Raw genomic sequence first — 23,020 nt, 5'->3', positions numbered from 1 at the left:
GGGGAATCAGGCAAAACGGAGCGGAAGCAACTTTTACATAAGTGGACAAAAGATCAGAACTAGATCAGTGGTGTACCGACAGCCTCTGCCACAGGCTTATCGTGTAAGGATAAGATGACAGTAATGGAAAGGGAAGGGTGGGAGCTAAAGATCATTCCAGAAAGATCTTGGAAGCCTAGTCAGTACTTTTAGTACTTTTAAAAACCATTGTGGGAGCCAGTTGGGCGTTATGTGAAAGCACTCCAGTGTGTTAGGGAGCAGTTGAAAGAGACATGATAGAGGTGGAAAATGGAAACAGAGATTCAGGACTTTGAAAAGAGCTTTGTGGCAGATGAATAAATAGCATGAGAGAGAGACCTAAAGAGAAGAGTATATTATCACTTTAAATTTTTGATAATGGTAATAAAATAATTTTTAGATGCCTGCATGCCATATGGGGCTATATACTGCAGTGGTATGAATTGATATCACTGCAAGAGTGGTTTAATAAGAGTTAATAAGTGATCTGGAGAAACAGAAAAAGCTAATGCTAAAGCGGAACTACTCCTTCGTGCACTGGTTCCCAAATGTTTTTGATTGGCGGCTTCCTTGACCAACTAGGCCATTGGCTGCAGCTCCCCATTAGGGCTAAAGTCCTACACGTTGTACAGGGTGGTGGGGTTTTCCATAAGGATTCCGCGACTCCCCAGCTGGTTTCCACATTTCCCCAGGGAGCCATGGATCACAGTTTGGGAACCACTGGCATAGTGTATTGTTGATAAATGAATGATATTCAGCCTCATGTTTATTTTGTCCTTCCCAGAGAGGTGTATAAATACATTTAAAACCATGAGTATTCCCTTTAAAGCCCTATTTATTCATTGTTATATTTATATATTGCCTTTCTCAAAGGCAGTTTACATAGGCAGAGTGAACATAAATCTTTTTTTTTAATGATTTTTACAAATATTGTTCCATAGGACTATCTCATAGAAAATTCGTTTCTCCAGGTGTTTCCCTTCATACTGCAGTCATCATCCTGGCTGCCAGCTTTTGCACATTCAGAGCCCTCGCAGGTAGCTACAACCAAGCTTCAAACCAGCTTCTCAAAGATGTTATCAGTTTTGGTTTTGCCAGCTGATTCTTCCATGCTCCACTCCTCTGCATGGACCCATCAGCAGCCTCTCTGTCTCCCATCCAAGCAACTGATCCTGCTTAGCTTTTCAGGCAAGGTGATAGCTCAACCCAGACCGCACCTTCTGCCCCCTATCCCCCCTATAACCTAAAACCTAGGTATGTGATGGATTGCCTTCTCCTACACATATTGGTCAATGTACTTCAATCTTCATTATAAAGCTTGCTCTAGGTCCCATCCCTCAGTGAGATCCAATTGACAGGAACAAGGAGCAGGATATTCTTGGTAGTGGCACCCAAGCTATGAAGCTCCCCCCTCCTAATGAAAACCCATTTTTTTCCCATTGGCCTTTGGCTTATAGTGCTTTTGCTGATCTGCAGTATTTCTGGTCTTTGATTTTATCTGTAATTGGTTTATGTTTTTAATTATTTGATTTATTTTATAATTGTCATAAGGCACCGTGGAAGCCCCTGTGAGGGCAGAAGGATGGGCATAATTGTTTTAAAATATTAAATATATAAAATATTTAAAATAATTAAATAAATAAAATTGCTCTTTGCCACAGTTCTCCAAAAGTTCAAATATTGGGTTCAGACTAAAATATGTGAACTGAACATCCCTATGTATGAAGGGGGAAGGATAATTACATCATTTGCCTAATTATAACAGTGTGCACAGTTTTATTTAACAAACTACCTTATTTTACATGATCCTGCCCACTCACTGAAGTTAGCAATAGAGATGCTACTTCACACTGCATGGCCATCAGAAGAGCTAAGGGTGCTAATGTGGGACAGGACTCTTTGGTAGTGTCCAGGTTTTGGACCTTTCTTTTTCTAGAAACCTGGTTGGCCCTTCTTTATTAGCATTTTGTAAAACAATTGTGTTTTACCACACTTTGGGTTAGTTTCATCCTTCCCACCTCCACCCCCATTTTATTTTGAGCTACTTTGTGTATATTTGTGTGTGTGTGTTTTGCTTCATTCGTGTTTAGTGGTTTTTATGTGACTGTTCCTGTTGTTCTTAATTTGATTATTGGAAGTATCCCTGGGAAGGTCATTGTTGGAACCAACAGGTGAAAAATAAATTACTTGGAACATAATTTACTAAAAAAAAAAAGAAAAAAAGAAAAAAAAAGCCCACCTCTTCTGCATGGCCTTTTGTTTATCGTCTCAACTCCTTCATTCTTGCCTGTAACCAAGTTTTAAGGAAGTGTAATGACATTTTGCTCCTGTTCTTTCTTCTCTCCCTTGGTGTTTCCCCTTGTCTTACTTTGTAAGCACCTTGGAAACAAAGATCCATTTATGTTGCCTGTTAAAAATGCCCATGAATGTTGGTGGCATGTATTGATTATAATAAGACTTGAAGTTTAATGTATTTATTACAAGAAACACTTAGGCTTCATTTATCTATTGCATTTCCCAGATATATATAACCAGTATATAACCTATCATTGGTTACAGTGTGCATCTTGTTTACAATGTAAATATCTACCATCTATCCCACCCTAATGACTTTCATGTGTTGCATTCTAGAATTCACTTTTATTCAGAATTGACAACATGCAGACCCTGAAAAAATTAACTGCTTTTCAGGACTAAAAAATGAGGTGTGAAAGGGAAGTTTGTGGTTCCATTTTTCCCAACATTTTTTTCCTTACTTTGAAGCAGACTTGGGGACTCCCAGTTTTAATGAAGCCAAGGCAGTTGGCAAGGGGGATTCCCCTTTGCATTCTTTTTCCAATCTGTGTCACCTCCCTCCATGCTGCTGTGAACCTTGCTGTGGGAAAAAGACAAGCATCATACAGGTACTCTTTTTCTTCCCCAGTGGGGCAAATGGAAACTTGGAGAGGATAATTTCACTCACTAAATGGTGTGGGAGAAAGTTCTCCTGGACTCTACCTCCCTATTCCAGTGCAAAGGGTGGGGAAGGAGGGCGAGGGCCATGGCTGCTTTTAAGAGATTTAAAAAATGAGGAAATCTGATCAAGGATCTTTCACATCAGATCTGATTGGACCCTTAGGCTGGGTTTTTTTTAAAGAAATCTTTCTTGTTGTGTTTTCCTGAATAAATATTTTGAAAAATATTTTAAATATTTAATGAATTGAAATAAAATGAAGAAGAGCCTCACCGAATGCTGTTGTAGTCTATTGCCTAGTCGGCTTCAAACAAAACTCCTTGAATCAAGGAATTCCCCTTGGTAAACCGGCATGTTGGTAAACTGCAAGGCAAAGTGTCCCGTCTCGTATAATTCTATCTTTAGGTTTGGTAGTTAGAGTGTCATCAGTGCAGCTAAACTCAGGCACCTTGGGTAAGAAGTTCTCTGCCTCTCCCCAGTGCACTCATGTAGTGTGGCGAGATCAGGGACTGCCCCATTCTCTTCGCTATTGGTGCACATCCATTGCTCATGCAGAGCTCCTTGTTAGTACCCAGAGCTGCTGAATTGGGGCAACAGGCTATCATAACATACAAAAATATGTAACTGTCGCCCAAGGGCAAATACGTAACTCTTAACCTTTTGATCCAATTTCTAGCTGAGAGATCCTCCAGCTATGCTATATAATTCAAAACTTAATTAATTAGTTGTACTGCAGAGCGAAATAATGAAATAGTTTTAAAATTAGTAAATCCCTTTCACAGAGTGGAAAACTCTAATCAAACAGATAAAACAGATATCTAGTAATTGCCCCTATTGTCCCTCGCAAGGAGATGTATTGCTGATTTTCTTCCCTTCTAACCTCTTTCTCTGGGTGGTTCTAGTTTTGTCTGAGCTCTGCCCAAGAAAGTGAGGACTGGAAATGCCTGCCAAAAAAAGAAGCCATAAATGAAAGTCGTTTTGAGATACTATTTCTGTGCCATAAATAAAGCAAGAAGGATAGATCTTCAGATCAAACACTACTTTTCCCCACTCCCTGACGTGGAATGAGGAAGCATCATTGTTTCCTTTTGTTGTTTGTCAGGAAAGTTGTTCACCTATTGCCTTCTTCAAGGCAGGGTGCAACCTATGACTTGTAGCATTTTTAGCAGCCATGTTGCATAAAGTGAACTAAAATCTTTAAATTGAACCCATATGTGATAAATGCCAGACTTACAATAGTCAACATCTCTGGGAAATTAATCCTCAGTGATGATACTTTCTCCCATATCCCAGTCTTAAGTATGAGAAGGAGTCAATAAAATATGAATTCTGGTTGACTATGCGCATGTTTTAGAAAAAGGCTGCAAATAAGGCATAGTGTTCAAAAGAACAGGTAATGAAGTTTGAGACTCATAAAATGAGAAATGAAAGACCTCAGGAACTACTTACCATGCTAGATTGTTCCATAGCATTGCCACAAAATTCCGATTTGGAAGCATGTTGGGTGCCATTTTTAATCAACTCATAGCAGTCTGTCCTTCTAAAACCCAGCAAATGTATGCAGTAATAATGAAAAATCATTGCAAAAATTATGATTTGAAAAAATAGATTTGGGTATCTTTTATTCAAATCTAATTTGCAAGGGGATATTGGGAAATCCTGCTGCACTGTACCTTTCTTTCCTCCCTCAAAATGTCAAAAGTGCAATGTCTTGCAAGCATGGCACATCCTCACATATTTGGTAGTCTTTAAAATTCCATTTGGATTTAGGAGAATTAAGGGGTTCCTATCTTTATTCTCTGAAGGGTTTTCAATTTCATTTTGGCTATTGAACTGAAAAATGTGAACTATTACTTTGTTGATCTTGTTCTTGACCTGAACTGCATTATGAACTGAAAATGTGTTCTTAGCCAATTGTTAAAAGTTCTTTGAAAACTTGTAAATCCCTGTAATTTATGTTCCTGTGGCCTCCTTCACTCCTTTTTGTCCTTCTGGTTTTAATTTGAGCAATGCCTTGTGGGGGGGGGGGTTATACCTGTAAAATGCTTTTTTTTTTCCCCCCGCAAGTACAATTTACAATCACGGCCTTCAGGTTTTACAATATTCCTAAACAATATAGGAGCTTCTTCCGATACTGAAAAGCCAACTTTAGGTCAAGCGGCAATTATTAAGTGCAGTTGGAACATATCTGATGCTGGCAATTCCCCATTTATCGTCGTGACTTTTGCGGAGCAAGCAAGTAACCTAAGAGAGTTTCTTTGGATGAGCACATTAATGGTGCTGTTCTGTGGCTTAAGATGTCCACAGTTATAAACCCAGTTTGCATGACAACAGTTCCGTTTATCTAAACAATCCCTTTTTTTCCAAGTCAACAGCACTGATAGAAACCCAGATAAAAGTACAAATGGGAGGATCTTTCCAGTCTCTGCTTGCTGAAGCTCAGTGCTGTGCCACATACAATCACCAGTTTTCTTTTCAGCCCTGCATGGCTCACTGGCTTTTATCATTGTGTGTGCACTTGAGAGTCACTTTGTTAGTAGCAGTCCTTCTTAAGGCCATTTTTTTTCTCGAATCTTATCTGCTACCCTTCAACAGTTTGTTGGGTCTCATCACGTAGGTATTAATTTTCTCTTTCCCTTGTAATGTTTCTTTCTGTCTTTTATGCCATACTTAGCTTAAAAAGTGTGTGTGTGAAAATATATATACAGTATATGGTCTTCATTGTTGCTTTAACATGTAATACATTATCAAAGAGTCCTTCAGCCTGCCAGGCAGAGATTGTGCATGAAAAAGAAAGCGTTATTACAAACTGCTTTGCTCTTTCTCTTAATCAGCACTCCCATAACCATCATGTCTTATTTGCAGGAGCTTTTGCTGTTCAGCTGATTTTGTTGTTGTTGTTTTCACAAGCTTGCCCTAATGTTCTTGTGCTGTCTGCATTTTTCAGGTGATTGTCCAGTCTGGCCGCCACCCGACTGTACTGCAAAAGCTCTGTCAGCTCCCCTTCCAGTATTTCAGTGATCCTCGCCTCATCAAAGTGCTCTTTCCTACGCTCATTGCCTCCTGTTACAATAACTCACAGAACAAGATCATTCTGGAGCAAGAAATGAGTTGTGTGTTGCTCGCAACGTTCATTCAGGTACAGTTTACTGGCTGACTGTATTCTTTTGCTTAGACACATGTTTGCATTTGACATAAAAATACACGATCTTCAGAGAAAACAAGGGGGTTCCCCCCCAAATGAGAGGCTTAGCTGTCTGTCCAGGTTGTTTTTTGTTTTTTTAAAGAATGAAAAACTTACACAGAAATTTGAGCTCATGCTGAATATTATGTTCCATTCTCATTTAAAATGAGCAGATATAAGTAATTCAAAGATTCATTAGTATAAGTATGTTTCATACTGGTTCATTTTTTAAACTATGTATTCAGGAACCCACTCTACAGACAAAGGTACTGTTTGCTATAATATAACTTAGTATGAAAAGATAAAGGAAGCAACATATGTGTACAAAAAATTGTACTTCTATTACAGTGATTAACCGTTGATTAACTGTACTTTGAGTGACAGTACGTGAACTACTCAGACCTTGCAATCTCTAGTTATGTCAACTTTCATTTTTGATTAATAGTGAATGCAAGGGTTAGCAATATCTTTGTACTGTACTGATTGATCAGGTTGCATAATACAATATTGATCAAAATAAGCTTGTGTTTTACACAATTACCCTCCCCCCCCCGCTTTAAATCTGGTGGAATTGTTTGTTGTTCATAGCAGTATATTTATCTGTTTAGTTCCCCAAGCGCTGTTGTCATGCAGTTCTTCTGCATTTCAGTGTTGCTTTCGGAGAAGCTGTAATTAGTGGGTTTATTGCTCAAAAAAACTCCAGTCAAGTAGAGAAAATTAATATTTTCTCATTGGTCTAACTATGGACTTACAATCAAAGAGGCAAATGGCATAGAAGTGAAATGCTCTTCCAATCTTCAAACATTTTCATTCCTCCGGATATTAAATGTATTTTTAAATTATTGTCTAGCAGTGCATTGCTAAAGGAACATTTGATCTCCCATAGCTTATTTGTATGCACATGTCAGCAGCCGCTTGCAGACCGTTTGAAGAAATGCTCCAAGTGCTTCCAGCGTAGTTCAGCTCAGAAGCAGATTCGGAAAAAATAAAAAAATAAAAACATCAGGAGCATTGAGCCTTATGTGGCTCATGAGTTTGTTTGCTTTCACTGAGAAACCAATTGGCATTCAGCTGTAACGTCTGATTGGGAAACTATAGCATAAGTCAAATAGAGCTTGATTTTTCTGAACATTAATTTAGGTACTTTAAACGTTTTGATTTCCGGTTCACATGGATATATACAACCGAGCAGCCTGAAGACATGTTAATTTCCACGAGGCTTTTGGAAGTTGTTTAGTCATCAGAAATAAAAATCTAATATAATATTAAACAAACAAACAAACAGGCTGTATAAGAGGCAAAGATTTTTGTTTCTTTTCAGATTTTGTCAAATGAAAAACAGGTTTGCATTTGTTCTTAAATTTCAGTTTGCTATCATGAGGAGACACAATCTATGCACCTTCCTCAGGCAAAGTTCTATTTGTTTCAGTAGTGAGAGTCCTCCCTCTATGGGGGGAACATGAGATATCTGACCCTAGCACTGGAAAATAAATGTTTACCATATGGGAGAAATGGGGGCAAAAAAAAAAAAGCAAATTGTCTGGTTTCATGCATGTATAAAGATGGAGCACTAAAATACAGAAAATGTAGAAGTTAAAAAAAAAAGCGCAGAGTTATACCCTAAGCCTTTTCATTCGGTGCTGTTGGGAAAGTATCTTTCCTGCTATACTGTATGACATCAGGCTTTTCTTGACTGTTGTTTCAAAAATGATCTCGAAGTAGATAATGATAAAGTAGATAAAGCAAGAATGTTTCAGGCCCTAGTCTGTCTAGGTAACGTGCTCTCTGTCTTGGTATATGCTCCCACTGAATGAAATCTAACTAGAATGAGTCCATTATAGTAGTTCTGATGAGAATGTTGAAGAGCAGTGTACTGAAGGCAAAAGCGACTTTTTGCAGGATGGTCAGGTGGCCTTGTTCATAGCAGAGAGAACAAAACTAAAATTGTACAAAAACACGTGTCATTATTCCATCCTCTCCCTTGCATCCTCACGGATTCTGTGTGTCAGGAGTTCCAGTACTGGACTAAGTTGTGCCTTCTGAAGGCATGCTTCAGTCCATGATCTTAACCCAACTCTTTGACCTTAAAACCCATTAGTAAATACTTTCAGATCTTAAATACTGACTGTTTGAGGTCTGCTGAATTTATAGTGTTGCTGATGTTGTTTTTCATATTAATTGTTGAGTTCTAAGGACATCAGAGTCAAAGCTCTTGATCCATCAAGTTCATGGCTAGGATCCTAAAAGGTACTTCAGACATGGCATGCATTCTCTCAATAGGATATTTCCCCCTTTTTTTCTTCCATGGAACAATAAACACGCAAGGCCATGAATGTAAACCAGGGGTGCTCAATAGGTGGATCGCGATCTACCGGTAGATCACGAGGCAATATGAGTAGATCGCGGAGTGCCGACCCCCCCCCCTTTCAGGTGCCTCTGGGAGGAAACGCCGGGAGTAAGGCCCATTGTACTCAATGGGGCTTACTCCCAGGTAAGTGTGGCTAGGATTGCAGCCTCACAGCCTAATCCTAGGCATGTCTAGTGAGGAGTAAGTCCTGTTATACTCAGTGGGGCTCAAGGTACACCAACATACATTGTACACATAAATGTTATATGTTATGATGGCGTGAACATTGTAAAAAAAACTCTGGTAGATCTCCGGGCCTTGCTGGGTTTCAAAGTAGCTCTCGAGCCAAAAATGTGTGAGCACCCCTGATGTAAACTGTTTTTTTTCAAAGTGAGTTTGCCATGTGCTTCAAGAAAGTCCACATTCCCCTTAAGTTTCCATAACTAGTTGGACAGTTTTTTGGATCTTAGCCAACGTGTACAGGTAAATACAGAATCAGGCCCATGTTTTTAGTTTACCTGTTCATGTGGAGAATGTACATCTGCCCAGAAAATAGTATTTTATGTTCACTTACACTTTATGTGGGGTTAGTCCTATCAGTATTTTTGCATTAATCATAATTATTCATCTTACAAATAACAGATGGGTTAAAATATTACAGTATTTGGTCAATATAAATAAATATAAAAATAAACAAACAGCAGGCTATAAATATGCAGTAAATAACACAGAAATTTGAAAGTGGAAAAAGAAACATGCTACCTGTTCCCCAGAAGACCAAAATGTAGTCCAAAATTGTTTTGAACCCAATTTGGCCATATATTATAACTGTCCATCAGAGGTTTGATTCAATATATATATAATATAGCATAAGAACAAACATGATTCAGTATTGAAAACTTAATCTTAGACTTCTGGTAGACATTTCTTCACCGAAAGAATCACTTCTCAAGCTTCATTGAATCCCTTCTCTTATTTTGAAGGGCTAGTGGTTCCCAAACTGTGAGCCGTGACTTCCTGGGGAGCTGCGGAATCCTTTTGAAAAACCTACCACCCTATACAACATTTAGGATTGTAACCCTAATGGGGAGCCCAGTGGATCAAGGGAGCTGCCACTCAAAAACATTTGCGAACTACTGGGCTATTCCAATTTCCAATACAGTATCTAATAAAAATTAATCTTGATGCCACTCTTTAAGTTCAGCACTAATTTTTGCCGTTATTCCAATATTATTTTTTTAAAAGAAAACTAAGCAAAACTATTTTTGGATCCACGTTGGTACGTTTAAAGCAGCAAATCTCCTTTCAGTGCCCCATGGAAGACCGCACTGCAGGTGTTGCGTGTATTTATAATTCACCTTTCAGTGAAATAACCCTAACGTGAGGCACAACAATGTACAGTAATTAATAAAGACGACAATAAATAACTGTCATAAACAACGACAGTTATGAATAGCAGTTTACAACAGTAATTGCAGCTCTACCTGGTATATTATGTAGTCGGCCTCTAATCTGAAGAAGTTTTTCAAGGCTAAATGAGCTGCTTGAGCACATGCCCAAATCTGACAGATTTCTCCAAAATATGCTGCCTTTGACTATGAGTCCACTGCTTCCTCTCGCCCAAGATGCTCTTTACATCAGCGACTCACCGAGTTCTCTAGCAAGAGGCCTTTCCCGGTTTTATTAGCTATGAATCTTTTAACTGGCACTTTCCAGGATTGAACCATGTAAAGCATGTAGTCTGCCTCTGAACTACAACTCTTCTTTGAAAGGGATGGTTCCACAATCTCAGGCCTACTACTAAAGAAGCCTTCTTGGCTGTCACAGCTAATTTTAAACTAATAGGCACTTGCAGTAAATTTTGCTGAGCTATCTGAATTACCGTTGTCGAAATACATACACTGATCTTATCAGGAGAATAAAACAGGAGGAGCCAATCAGAAGTATTTTATGTTTCAAATTCATTATCTGTTACAGATTTTATCCAATAGGTATGTCATGTGGCTCCTTTTTTTTTAATTTTCAAAGCTGGGGCCTTGTCGAGCACTTTACAAATTCAAAAATAGGCATTTTGATAAGCTGTGATTGATAACGAAGCTATGTTGCATTGCAAGTCTTGTGGTAGAACTTTTATTTGGGAATTGAGTCCACAGTGTGGCAGCAAACCAGAATCTATTTTTAATGTATAATTAAAAAAAAAAAAATTCTATCTAGCAGTTGACAAATGAATGCTATTGATTCTGTTTCTATAGGATTTCACACAGAGTTCAAGTCAAACAGACAACCAGCCTTCTCATCAAAGAGGTAAACACAGTATATCCACATATCGAATTTGCAGTTGAATGGCTGACCATGTGCATTGTTACTTTTAGGAGGCAATCAGACTGACATGTCAGTTGCATCCTGGTCATGGATGGAAGTTCTGTATCCTGAAGAAAAGTCATTGTCTTAAAATCACTTTTAAATTTGGTTTTGGTGTGGCTGGTTTGCAATGGGATTTGGGAAGGAATTACTTTGGATCATCGTGGCTCCTATAGTTTTGGGGTTCAGAATTTGGGCGTCTGCTTCTAGACCACAGTGCTGTGCAATCTTCTCCCCGAAGTTGTGTAATTTTTCCAGGCAGTGGTAATGGTTCTCCCGTTCACTGCATTCACTGTTCTGACAGCACAAAACTGAACCCACAGCAAAGAGAACACAGATGTACCATAACACTATCTTGGAAATGGAAATCAGGCCAATATGTGAAGGACCTTGCAACAGCTTCTTATTTGGAGTACTTGAAACTTCCAAAAAGCACACATCATGCAGAGTTTTTGTGGGATTGTCCTGATTTGTAAAATGTGGAATGGGATAAAATGATGGGGTAAGAATGTGCAAATGGAACCTGTATTTTCAATCCAGTTATAATAAGAAGAGCATGATCTAATTCAGTGGTTCTCACACATTTAGCATCAGGACCCACTTTTTAGAAAAAGAATCTTGTCGGGACCCACCGTAAGTGACATCATCGAGCAGGGAAATTTTTAACAATCCTAGGCTGCAATCCTACCTACACTTACCCAGGAATAAGTCCTGTTTACCATCATTGTTAAAAGCATAAACATAGTTGTTAAAAGTACAGGTCTGTAACATTTGCAGTCACATGCTATGGTAGCATCAAGTCTAATATATTAAAAATAAAATATTGAAATGAATGGGGACCCACCTGAAATTGGCTCATGACCCACCTAGTGGGTCCCGACCCACGGTTTGAGAAACACTGATCTAATTATTAGAAGACTTTTCTTCCAGAAAGTGATCTACCTCCCAGTAGAAGGATACATTAATAAAATTTCCAAATTTTTCTTCTAATCTTAATTATAATTTTTCTCCTTTTGTTGTTATTTCTTGCTCTTGTTATGCCTAACGAACAATCTTAATAAAGTAGAGCTATAGAAATATATTAAATGTCTCGGTAAGGAAAGCACTATATTTTGCTTGAGGTTTCAGTACTTTCAAGCAAGACATACTGTTTTATCTTCGTGTAGAAAACACAAGGGCCTGGGAGAGAGAACCCACTTTCATGCTGATTCTAGTCATTCCAAAGATCTGATAAACCATTTGTATTCTTTACTATCATATGTAAGTGACCAGTCCAGCATTTTTATTAAGAAATGGGAGAAGGACTTTGGTCACAAGGTATGGACATTGATTGTGGTCTTGCATACAGAGGCATGTGTTAGTTATCAGCTAAACTGAAAGAGAATTTTTGTAAGACCAGTTTCAGTAGCATTTTACCACATACAAGTAGTCAGATTTACAACTATGTATATGATTCTTGTCGGTGATGTGGAGCCTGTCCTGTGCAGGCTTTCTGTACTTTGTTGGGTCTTGTTTGATAATGCATCCTTTTTGCATTACCGTTTTAAAGTCTGGTCATGGAACAGCTGAATATCTATTAGCTATTACTTACAATCCCAAAATCATATTGTTATGTTGTCTTAAGGATGTGGTTAAGAACATTGATTTGGAAGTGACTGTAGTTTACTCAGTACTGCCAAGATATGCTTCACAGCAAACGGGAAAAGCTTCTATCCATCTCGGAACAGCACACCAAAATTTGGAATGTCAGCATTGCATCAAAACTGACTTCCTACAGGAGATCATGTCATGGATAACGGTCAAATAAGTGTATTGAAAAAGACCTATTTGTCATGTTTTCAGATAACTTTCAGGATCATATATGACCATAGGGGATTTTTATTATTATTTCTTCTTTGTATTTTTTTAGGAGGTGTGCTGTTTCTGTTGTTTGCATTACAGTGTGTTCACTTTGCTTTTTCAATACATAAAACATTTCTGCAATTTTGCCATCACATTTTTCATTTTACGACAAAATAGTTTTCTCTTTATGTTCTTCATTCCCCAGAAAAGATCTTCAGTTCTCAAGATTACCTTGAGCTCGCAAATCGATTTCCTCGCCCGACTTGGGAAGAAGCACGACAGTTCTTCTTGAAGAAAGAGAAAAAATAAGCTTTTGTTTTAATGTTCAGAAGATTTAACCTTTGTAATTATTAAGCAATTTGTTACTTTCTCTAGGAAGCTGTTCTAAAGATTGTTTGTATACTCACAATGCATATACTGTATATATATATATTTATATAATATATATATAATTTGCACTATTTGTTTCAAAAGAACTGTACATACTTTAAATTTGGTTTTGTCACTTTGAAAATAAGTTTTTGCATTAATATATGCTACATCATGGTACCTTATACCCAATGGTGTAGCATCTATTGCACTGTAAAGCTGCTAAATATATACAAGAGGCACTAGAAAGTTCTCTTAATCAACCCCATTGAAATAAATGGAACCTGTGCAAAAGCAGTGCTCTTATTCTCATTCATTTCAGTGGAGACTGTGTAAGAGAACTTCCCAGTCGATTGCGCTCTGTTTTGTTCTATATAATTTGTAAAAAAAATAATTTATTCTGTTTTTGTCACATGTTTTGTATAACTTTTTTATACAACAGGATGTACTCAGTTATTTAGAAAGCCTAAAATCATAAACATAGATACAAGTATTTAAATTGATGCAAGTACTACAACAGTTAAACCTTTGGATCTTGGTATCCAGTTTACTTTTAATGTGTAGGTGTTGTTGCAAAAGAATTTGTACATTTTTACAACAGCCATTCTCAATCTGCTGCTGTAAACGGTTAATTTTCAATAAAGTTATTAAAAGCAATATTACAACCAGTGAGGATTGGGTTTTTTTAAATAACAGAAGCATATACAGTATCTTGAGTTGTTGTTAACAATGGTATTTATATACCACTTTTCAAAAGAAAATTTCACAAATCCGTTTACAGGAAAAAAAAATGAAATAACTAATTGCTCACTAAATTAAATAACTAGATATAGTGGTTTGGAATGACTGGACCCTCAAAAAAGCGAGAGTGAGATTTCACATAAGTGAACACAAACCAGTAATGGTAACTAGCCAGGGAAGTTTCAGAGATTGGTCAGGTTAGGCACTGGCCAAGGGCCCACAACTATCAGAAGGCTCACCCCAGCCAAGCTAACCAATGAACCTCGGTACTGATGGCAGTGGCAGAACTTAACGCACCATCAGGGGACAAGTAGTGGTGCCAGTCTAGGATCGTGTCCCAGGGCCCCAGCAACCAGGCATTGACACTCGTAGCTACAGAAACTACTTGATGCAGACCTAAATTATCACTCTCTCCACCTTCTCCTATTTTCAGATATTATTGGGATAGGGTACATTCAAAGAAATGTGAAAACATTCTCTAAAGCAGTGGTTCTCAAACTGGTGGGTCGTGACCCATCAGTTCATGTAAAGCTTCCCCCATCCCTTTAAGGAGTGGGAGAAGGGGGGAGGCAACGATGCCTCCTAGGATTGCATCGCTAAGGAGGGTGAGGGGGGTGCATTTACTTACTGTGGGCTTCTGCAAGCATCAATAGGTGTGGGGAGCCCCATGCAGCCCTCTGCAAGGGCTCCCCGAAGCTTGGGATGTAGAGCACACAAACCACTTCCAGTTTCACATTGCAACCAGAAGGTGGTTTGTGCTGTTTTTCTACATTCCAAGCCTTGGGGAGTTCTGTGAAGAGCTGTGCGGGGCTCCCCACATCTTCTGCTGCTTGCACAAGCCCATAGTAAGTAAAAGCACCTCACCTCCCTCAGCAAGGTCGCTACCCTCACCTCTTCTCCACAAAGACTTACTTAGGGAGTAATGTTCCCTAAATGTTTGAGAACCATTATGCAGTAAGTTAAAAGAATAATTTTTTCAGGTTAAGCTCCTAAGCATGAAGAAGAAAGTTCTCTGTGTGGCAACTGTGATGAAGGGAAAAAGTGGCCGTGCCTGCATGGTGTGAACTGGCCCATAAAGTTGCAAAATTTGAAATGGCCTTCATGGATCTCCAAGCCTTTCTAGAATAGTACTTTTAAGATTTTCTTGTTACAGGCCAGTGCACCTTCACTTCTGCTGATGGACACACAGGGATGTTAAATTGAAATCCTCCTGTCAACCCTCTTCTTTCAGGAGCTGAATTCACGTAAAATAACACAGGCCTACAAAATTGAGGGTCAGAAAATTTTTCCCCATACTTTATGGTGGTTTGATATAAATTTGGGGTGCTGATCCCAAGAATGGCATCCATTTTGCCCTCTCACGTCTAGTTTTGGAGATATAGCCTCATTAGTGAATGGTTCAAGCAGCTTCTTCATGAGGAAGCCATGGTGTAAGCTTCCTCATGAGGAAGCTGCTTGAACCATTCCCTAAAGAGGCTATGCCGTGTCTCCAAAACTAGACGTGATAGGGCAAAACGGATGCCATTTTTGGAATCAGCACCCCAAACATACCCAGGAATTGGTGTAACGTTTAAGGAAGCAAAATGTGTGTTGGCCTGTGTAATCTAACCAAAAACTAAAGGTGTAACTTACATTTAAAGACCTCCAATTATGAAGGTCCCACCACATTCAAAGACTCCCTATTCCCAGTGCTGCTTCACACAACTTGGAAGTTATTACTAAAAAAGAAACCAATGCAGGTGTTGTTGTTGACCTCAGCATCATGTGAAGACTATCCTTAAAACACCAATATTATCTGTACACATCCTCCTTCTGTTTTGCCCTCAATATCATTAATGTTAAATCCTTGGAACCTGATATAAGGCCTGTAAATCTTGTGCTCTTGTTACTGGAAAATGATTTTAGAACTTTATGACAACACCAGAGCCAGCAAAATGGGGCCTGGTGCCCAGAACAGCTTGGAAAAACCTCGACTCAATTTCTTGTAAGAGCGCCCTAGACAAGGAAGAACTGGAGCCCAGTTCAGTTAATAAACAGGATCTCAACAAACCCTCTGAACTCCCTGGGGAGAGAAGAATCCACACAGGTGTGCCTTAATCCCGTACCAGGGAAAGATTATTGATTAAACCCACCTAAGTGCTTCCTTCACAGAGGGAGGTGGGACCATGTCTGAACTGAAGAAACTGCCTTCTATTTTTTTGCTTCCAAAAGGGGCTCATCCATATAATTGTAACGACTCTGCGGATGGGATTTCCTGTATGTTGTTATCCAACAGACTATATAAATACTTCTGATCAAGCCAGAGTTTTTGCCAAAAAGTCATAAATAATTAAGACAACTGTGATTAACCTCCCAAGAAACCAGATGAGGATTGCAGTTAAATGTTTAATTGAAAGAGCCTCCTGAACTGAGCTCTTTCCCTGCAAGTCTCAAGGCTTAATTTAAAAAAAAAAAAAAGTAAGTGGGCAAAGAGAGAATCTTGAACAATTGCAAATGGAGTTTTAAGTAAAAATCTCTCTCTCTCTCTCTCACTCACACACACACACACACACACACACACACACACACGATCAGATGTCATAATGGGCAGCTCAGAGGGGAAAGGGGACATTTAAGTTCTTTTCCAGGACATTATGCTATAAAAGAGGAGATGTCCTAGAAAAAGAGGACATCTGATCACCCTGGCCAGACTGTGATGGTTGCAGGGGATCAGGGCAGGTTTACACTCTAATTGAGCTTGTGTTCCAACCTCTGTGTGTGTGTGTGTGTGTGTGTGTGTGTGTGAGAGAGAGAGAGAGAGAGAGAGAGAGAGAGAGAGAATGTGTATATTTGTATTTGCACAGTAATATATAGTTATTTTGCTGGCTGACCCCTCTTTTTGTTTGGCAGGTATCTGGTTAATATCTCAAAGAATGGTTGTGTGATAAAAATTATTAGGAGATAAGCTGGAAATCACATAAAATATGGCAAGTTTGCAGCCTGAATCTGTGCACAGATTTCAACAAGCTTGAGTTCAACAAGCTTAAGATCAGGTTGTCTGTCCTCAGGGCCCCTCTACTATCTACAAGAAAATAATAAATATTCGAGAAATGAATCAGTTTACACAAAAGGACACAAACCTTATATCAGAAATGGCAATATTCAGAAATCGATAGAACATTTTGGACAGTGCTGCTGATCTTCAGGTGACAATTCTTCAAACAGAAAAACTTAAAGAGAAGAGGAGAAAATCAACTGACAGAGAATTTCTAATGAGACTTGGGCTGCAATCCTAACCTCACTTTCCTGGGAGTAAGTCCCATGAACACAATAGGACTTACTTCTGAATAGACCTGCTTAGGATTGTACCCTTGGCCTCATCTCTCCTTAAAAATGTTTTATAATTACATAACAGACTCGCTTTATTTAGCCTTGCTAGGAAGTTATCAGTTGTGAAGTGTCACCAAGCTTATCTGGTATACTTTCAAGCTAGTTACAGGACCAGCTTTATTGCAAATAATTTCCTTTGAAATGGACTGCTGGGTTGTTATTTTCTAATCACTATACCATTGCATATACATACCTGCTAACTAAGGACCACGCTTAATGAATCTAATGATATAGAGTCCACGCGAGCTCAGCATGCAATAACTTTTTAGGGCCCAATCTTAAACCCTCCTAGTGCCGACAATGAGCTCCAGCACCAGTACTGGAACCCCCTTTTTTTCTTTGTTGGTGGCAGCATGAACCCAGAAGTGCCATCACCACCTCCTGTCATGCCCCACAAAAATTTAGTGGTTACCCAACTTTTTGAGTAAAGATTGGGAACCACTGCTTTAGGTGCTGCCAGAAAGCCAGGAGAGATGGAGCTCAAAAGAGATGGAGTTCCACCATCATGGCACCCCCATGGAGGAGGCCTTCTCTTGGGTCACTGCCAACTAAATCTTAGGACTTGCAAGAGAGGCATCCCAGCTGATCTTAAAGGATGGGCCACTGTCTCTTCGGCATCTACAGATCCTTCAAAAGCATCTCTCTACAAATGTTTCCTTTACAGAAGGTACAGTTCGTCTCAGCCCTGAGGGTGTTTAAGAAGCTTCTTGTACTCTTGGAACACCTTGTGCTTTATGGACCTTGGAACACCTTGGCCTGCAAAAAGTGAGTCATTTTTCTATCTAGACAATACCCTCTTTTGGTCTAATCCAAAGACACAGAAAGAAGCAGTCTGACTTAAAACCTTTATCAACTGGAGAAGTTTTGGGGATATTTTTTAGCCGGGTAAAGCATTCCAAAAAGTCATCTTCCACCTGATTTTCCCATCACACAGAAGAAGCAGAAGCCAAAATACCACTGATGAGCTACAAAACAGCAAACTGTCCCAGTAGTGTTGTCCACTGGCACTAGTGTGAACAGGGCCATTGCCAGCCCATCCTTGAGATTGACTGAAGCATTCACCTCAGATGGCATTAGGGGGGAAGCATCTGCTGCTCTCCTTTTCCCCACCCTTACTACGAGGTAAATGAAGCAGAAGTGAGGAGGAGACACTAGCCCACCACTGTCCTATCCTCCACACTTCCTCTTCTGCTTTGTTCCCCTTATCCTGTTTCACTGGAGAAGGGGAGCCATGGTGGAAGCAAATGGCATGTGGGATAAAGGGCTGGCATTGGGTGTAACAAAAGAGATGCAGCTACTTCAGGCTCCTGGAGGACTTTGGTCTGACCTGGACTGGGCAGAGTGCGTTCCAACACTCCCCCCCACCACTGAAAATTTTTTAACAATCCTTGATGGTAGCATCAAGTCTAATATATTAAAAATAAAATATTGAAATGAATGGGGACCCACCTGAAATTGGCTTGCGACCCACCTAGTGGGTCCCAATCCACAGTTTGAGAAACACTGGGCTACTATATATATGCGTTTAATAATGATAGTCAATGGGGCTTACTCCCAGGTGAATGAGGATAGGATTGCAGCCTTTGGAATGTTTGGGGATTTTTTTTTAACAGATCAGCAACTGCGTGAGAGTGAGAGGATGGTGTTTCTTATTTTACATAATTTTTTTAACTTACACTTATTGTAAACTTTTAATTAGTTGATTTTATTTTGTTGTATCAGTGAGTTAAACATTTTCCTACTTGATGATGTCACTTCTGGCCATGACATCATTTCTGTTGGGTCCCCAGATTATCATTTTATCTAAAACACTAGTTCCCAAACTGTGGGCCCACTGATGGGTCAGAACCTGATTTTTGCTGGGTCTCCAAAAGGTGTTAGAAATATCAGATAACTAATTGCCTCAAGCTGTGAGGCTATTCAAAAATCAGATCCTGTAGCTTCTAATTACTCTGCAAAGCTCCTGCAATTTGCAAGCATGTGTAAATATAGAGAGATAAATGTTTAAGGGTCTTTTTTCTGATTATTATTACTTAAAATATTATTTCTTTCTATCAGTGGCATAGCTAGCGGGGGGCGGTCCGCCCTGGGTACCACCCTTGGGGGGTGTAATACCACAAATGCCCCAACATCACTAACATCGCGAAGGTTCGGAGTAACCCCATCATGCTATATACCATTGGATGTGGAATTTCCAGTGGAATGCAATGCAAAAAACCGGATTGAAATATCTTCTTTCCATCAAAAGTTATGGCCAAAAAATCAGAAACGAAAAATGCATTGAACCCTATGGAAAATAAAACTGAGCCATATCGCATGTTTACTCGTGAGTAGGCGAACTTGCCATAGTTCACCGGAAAGGGCAGGCTGAGAGGAATCCAGTGACAACAGAATGGTTCCGATCCAATGAAAGCAGCCCCCAAAAAACACCCAAGAAGGAAGTCCCTCCCTCCAAGCAGAGGAATGTATTGAACCCTATGGAAATCGAAAGTAAGCCACAGGGTCGCGTTTACTCACGAGTAAGCAAATGTGCCTTGGCTCCTGCTCAAGTCAGGCAAAGAGGAATGCAAGGCTAGCTGCATGGTCCCCATCTAATGAAAGTGGAGCTCAACAAATGCTCCAGAAGGGAGCCCCCCCCCCCCCAAAGAATAAACAAGAGGCCTGAGCTGGTAAGGTGGGCACTGGGGAGGGCTGAAAATCTCACTGCTTTATCTGTGTGTGTGGGAGGGGGTGTTATTGCAGGCAGGCTAGAAACAAAATTCACTTGATGAAACAGGACTGGCTTCCCCTTATTTAAGTATCTGTTTTTCTTTAATTATTTATAATTATTTTATTTTGCTTGATGTCACTTCCAGCCATGACGTCACTTCCTGTGGGTCCCAGAAAGATTGTCATTCTAAAAAGTGGGTCCCAGTGTTAAAAGTTTGAGAACCACTGCCCTAACTCAAAACAGGTCAATGAGACATGGGGGGGGGGGGTGACACCCAAGTGACCAAAATTCTGGAAATCCTGGCTTTTAGGAATAATACCATCATGTCATATACCATTTGATGCAGAATTTCATCCATCACTTGTGGGTAAATATTCACTGCATTTATTTTTCTGGCCTTTATTATTATTCACTCCATGTCATGATTATTACTATCTCTGGCTCACCTACTTCACAGGGTTGTTGTGAAGACAAAATAAGGAGAGGAACCATGTACACCACCCTGAGCTGCTTAGAGGAAGAGTGGTATAAAAAGTGAATGAATGAATGAATGAATGAATTAATTAATTATTTAATTAAGTCATATGGGGTGACAAAAATTTATGGGCCCCAGGTGTCAAATGACCTAGCTATGCCTCTGCTTTTGATGTCCTTTTTTAAAAGCCTAGTAAACCTAGGTGGGTTCCAATACAGTGTTATTTTAAAAAGTGGGTCCCTGTGCTAAAATGTTTGGGAACCAATGATCGAAAAATTGTTAAAAAGTTTGAGAACCACTGCTGTATAGAGACTGTATTATAACACTTCTTATTGCAGGGGAAGTGGGGGGATCACATTTTATGAATTCTCCCCCATTTTTAATCCATTTCTGCCCAGCCCACAGGTCTACACACTTGGTCCCTGTTGCATAAAAGCAACATTGGGCAGAAACAGCTTAAAGCCAAAACTGTCTGCAAGCACCCAAAAAGAGCTTCTCCCAGCACATTCTGCTGCTGCATGCATACACCAGGCTGGGGAGCAGAGACTCACATAACCAGAACCAGGGGACATCCACTAAAGAGTGTTGGGAGAGTTAGGAAAAACAAAAGAAAATATTTCTTTACCCAGCATGTCATTAGTCTGTGGAACTCCCTGCCACAAGAAGCAGTGATGGCATCTCACCTAGATGCCTTTAAGAGGAGATTGGAAAAATTTCCTTTATGCCTAATAAAGGTTTGATTGATTGACTGATTGATTGGAAAAATTTCCAGAGGAAAAGACTATCACAGGCTATAAGTTATGGTAGGTATATGCAAGGTAGCTACCTCTGACTGCCAGATGTGGGGGAGGGCACCAGGACGCAGGTTGTGTCTGTTGTCTAGTGTGTCTTGAAGCATTTGGTGGGCCATTTGGTGGGCCACTGTAAGATACAGGAAGGTCTAGAGGGTAGAGCCTCCGTCTGCCTGAAGATAACATCCACAAGGTCACCAGTTCGAGGCCACCGGCACCGTGCGACCTTGGAGCAGCTGACAAGCTGAAGCCGAGCAATTCCATCTGCTCTGAGCGTGGGAGGATGGAGGCCAGAATGTGAAGCCAGATCGGAATGAAACACCTTGAATGTAGTGGTTCTTGAAAGAAAGAACCTTCTTTCAAATTGTAAAAATCCCGATTTAATAAGGGATTTAAATAAAGCCTGCCTATGTAAACCGCCTTGAATAAAGTCTTGAATAAAGACCAAGAAAGGCGGTATATAAATACCTGTTGTTGTTGTTGTTATTATTATTACAGGAAGCTGGACTAGATGGGCCTTTGGCCTGATCCAGCAGGGCTCTTCTTATGTTCTTAGGTACATGATGCCAGTGTTAGTTCTCTAGAATCCACCACTGAGTTCCAGGAACTGAGAGTCCACTCTTATTCATGTCTACTCAGAAGCCAGTCCCATTATAGACTGTGGAACTTACTCCCAGGAAAGTGTGGCTAGGATTGCAGCCTGACTGAGAGCCCAACCCTATGCATACCTACTCAGAAGTCAGTCCCATTATAGTCAATAGGATTTATTCCCAGAAAAGTGGGGCTAGGATTGTAGCCTGAGAGCCCAATCCTATGCATGTCTCCTCAGAAGTCAATGGGACTTACTTTCAGGAAGGGGTGAATAGGATTGCAGCCTGAGAGCCCAACCCTATGCATTCGACTCAGAAGTCAGTCCCATTACAGTCAATAAGGCTTACTCCCAGGAAAGTGTGGCTAGGATTGCAGCCTGAGAGCCCAACCCTATGCATGCTACACAGAAGTCAGTCCCATCATAGCCAGTGGGGCTTGCTCCCAGGAAAGTGGGGCTAGGACTGCAGCCTGACTCTTTAAGGAAGCCTGCTTGTGGGGTCTGCAGCCTTAGCAAGGAGAGGGGGAGGCAATGCAAGGTCACACCCCAGACCCGTCTGCCATCCAGAGCTGGACGTGCCAGGCTGGTGCTGGGAGCCAGCAGGCCTTCCTCTCCCCCCGCCCCCCCCCCCCGTGCAGCAGCAGGACCAGGAGTATCGCTTGCAGGTGATGCCAGGAGCTGATAAACCGCCGCCGTCTAGACAGGAGAATTAATAAACGCCACGGGATTGATCGCAGCCTGAATGCACCCCGGGGACCGCGGGGACAAGTCGCTCTCCCCCTCCTCGCTTGGGGTGGCTGGAGCGGAGGAGGGAGGGTGGGCGGCCGCTGGCCAGCCGCGCAGCTCAGCTCAGAGGGAGGCAGCAGGCGGAGCGCACCTGTGCAGCATCGCCTAGTGGTGAGAGCTGCTCCTGGGCAGCTTTGCCAAGGGGGTTGATGCTTTGGCCACGCTGGCTTGGATGCTTTGAAAGGGGTTTAACATCCGCAGAGCCCCACTGGATCAGGTCCAAAGGGGCCCATTTAGTCCATCAGGGAGCCACAAGAGACCTGCATCCTGCTGCCCTCCCTTGCACCTGGCATTCAGAGACAGCTCACTTCCAAAACCAGGAGGCTGTGCATGCCCATCAGGGCTTGTAACCTGCAATGGACTTTTCCTCCAGAAATCCGTCCAGTCCCCTTTTGAAGGCATCTAGGTTGGGCGCCGTCAACTCATCCTGTAGCGAGGAGTTCCACAGACTCATTACTGGGTAAAGAAATATTTTCTTTTGCCTG

At 40.6% G+C, this 23,020-nt stretch overlaps 1 protein-coding gene across 2 annotated transcripts in view; it reads left to right on the top strand.

Moving 5' to 3' along the window:
* The window catches only part of SCAPER (S-phase cyclin A associated protein in the ER), a 183,024-nt gene extending 169,293 nt beyond the window's left edge, over positions 1-13,731 (top strand). For both annotated transcript variants that reach the window (XM_066635063.1, XM_066635064.1), the window contains 3 exons: positions 5,919-6,110; positions 10,755-10,806; positions 12,911-13,731. In XM_066635063.1, the coding sequence (XP_066491160.1) occupies positions 5,919-6,110; positions 10,755-10,806; positions 12,911-13,014 (348 nt within the window). In that variant the 3' untranslated portion in view covers positions 13,015-13,731. The remainder of the gene's footprint in view (positions 1-5,918; positions 6,111-10,754; positions 10,807-12,910) is intronic.
* The last annotated feature ends 9,289 nt before the right edge of the window (positions 13,732-23,020 follow it).

This window comes from Tiliqua scincoides, chromosome 8 (assembly GCF_035046505.1).
Source record: "Tiliqua scincoides isolate rTilSci1 chromosome 8, rTilSci1.hap2, whole genome shotgun sequence".
NCBI lineage: Eukaryota > Metazoa > Chordata > Lepidosauria > Squamata > Scincidae > Tiliqua > Tiliqua scincoides.
This window is presented reverse-complemented; position numbering and strand designations above follow the sequence as displayed.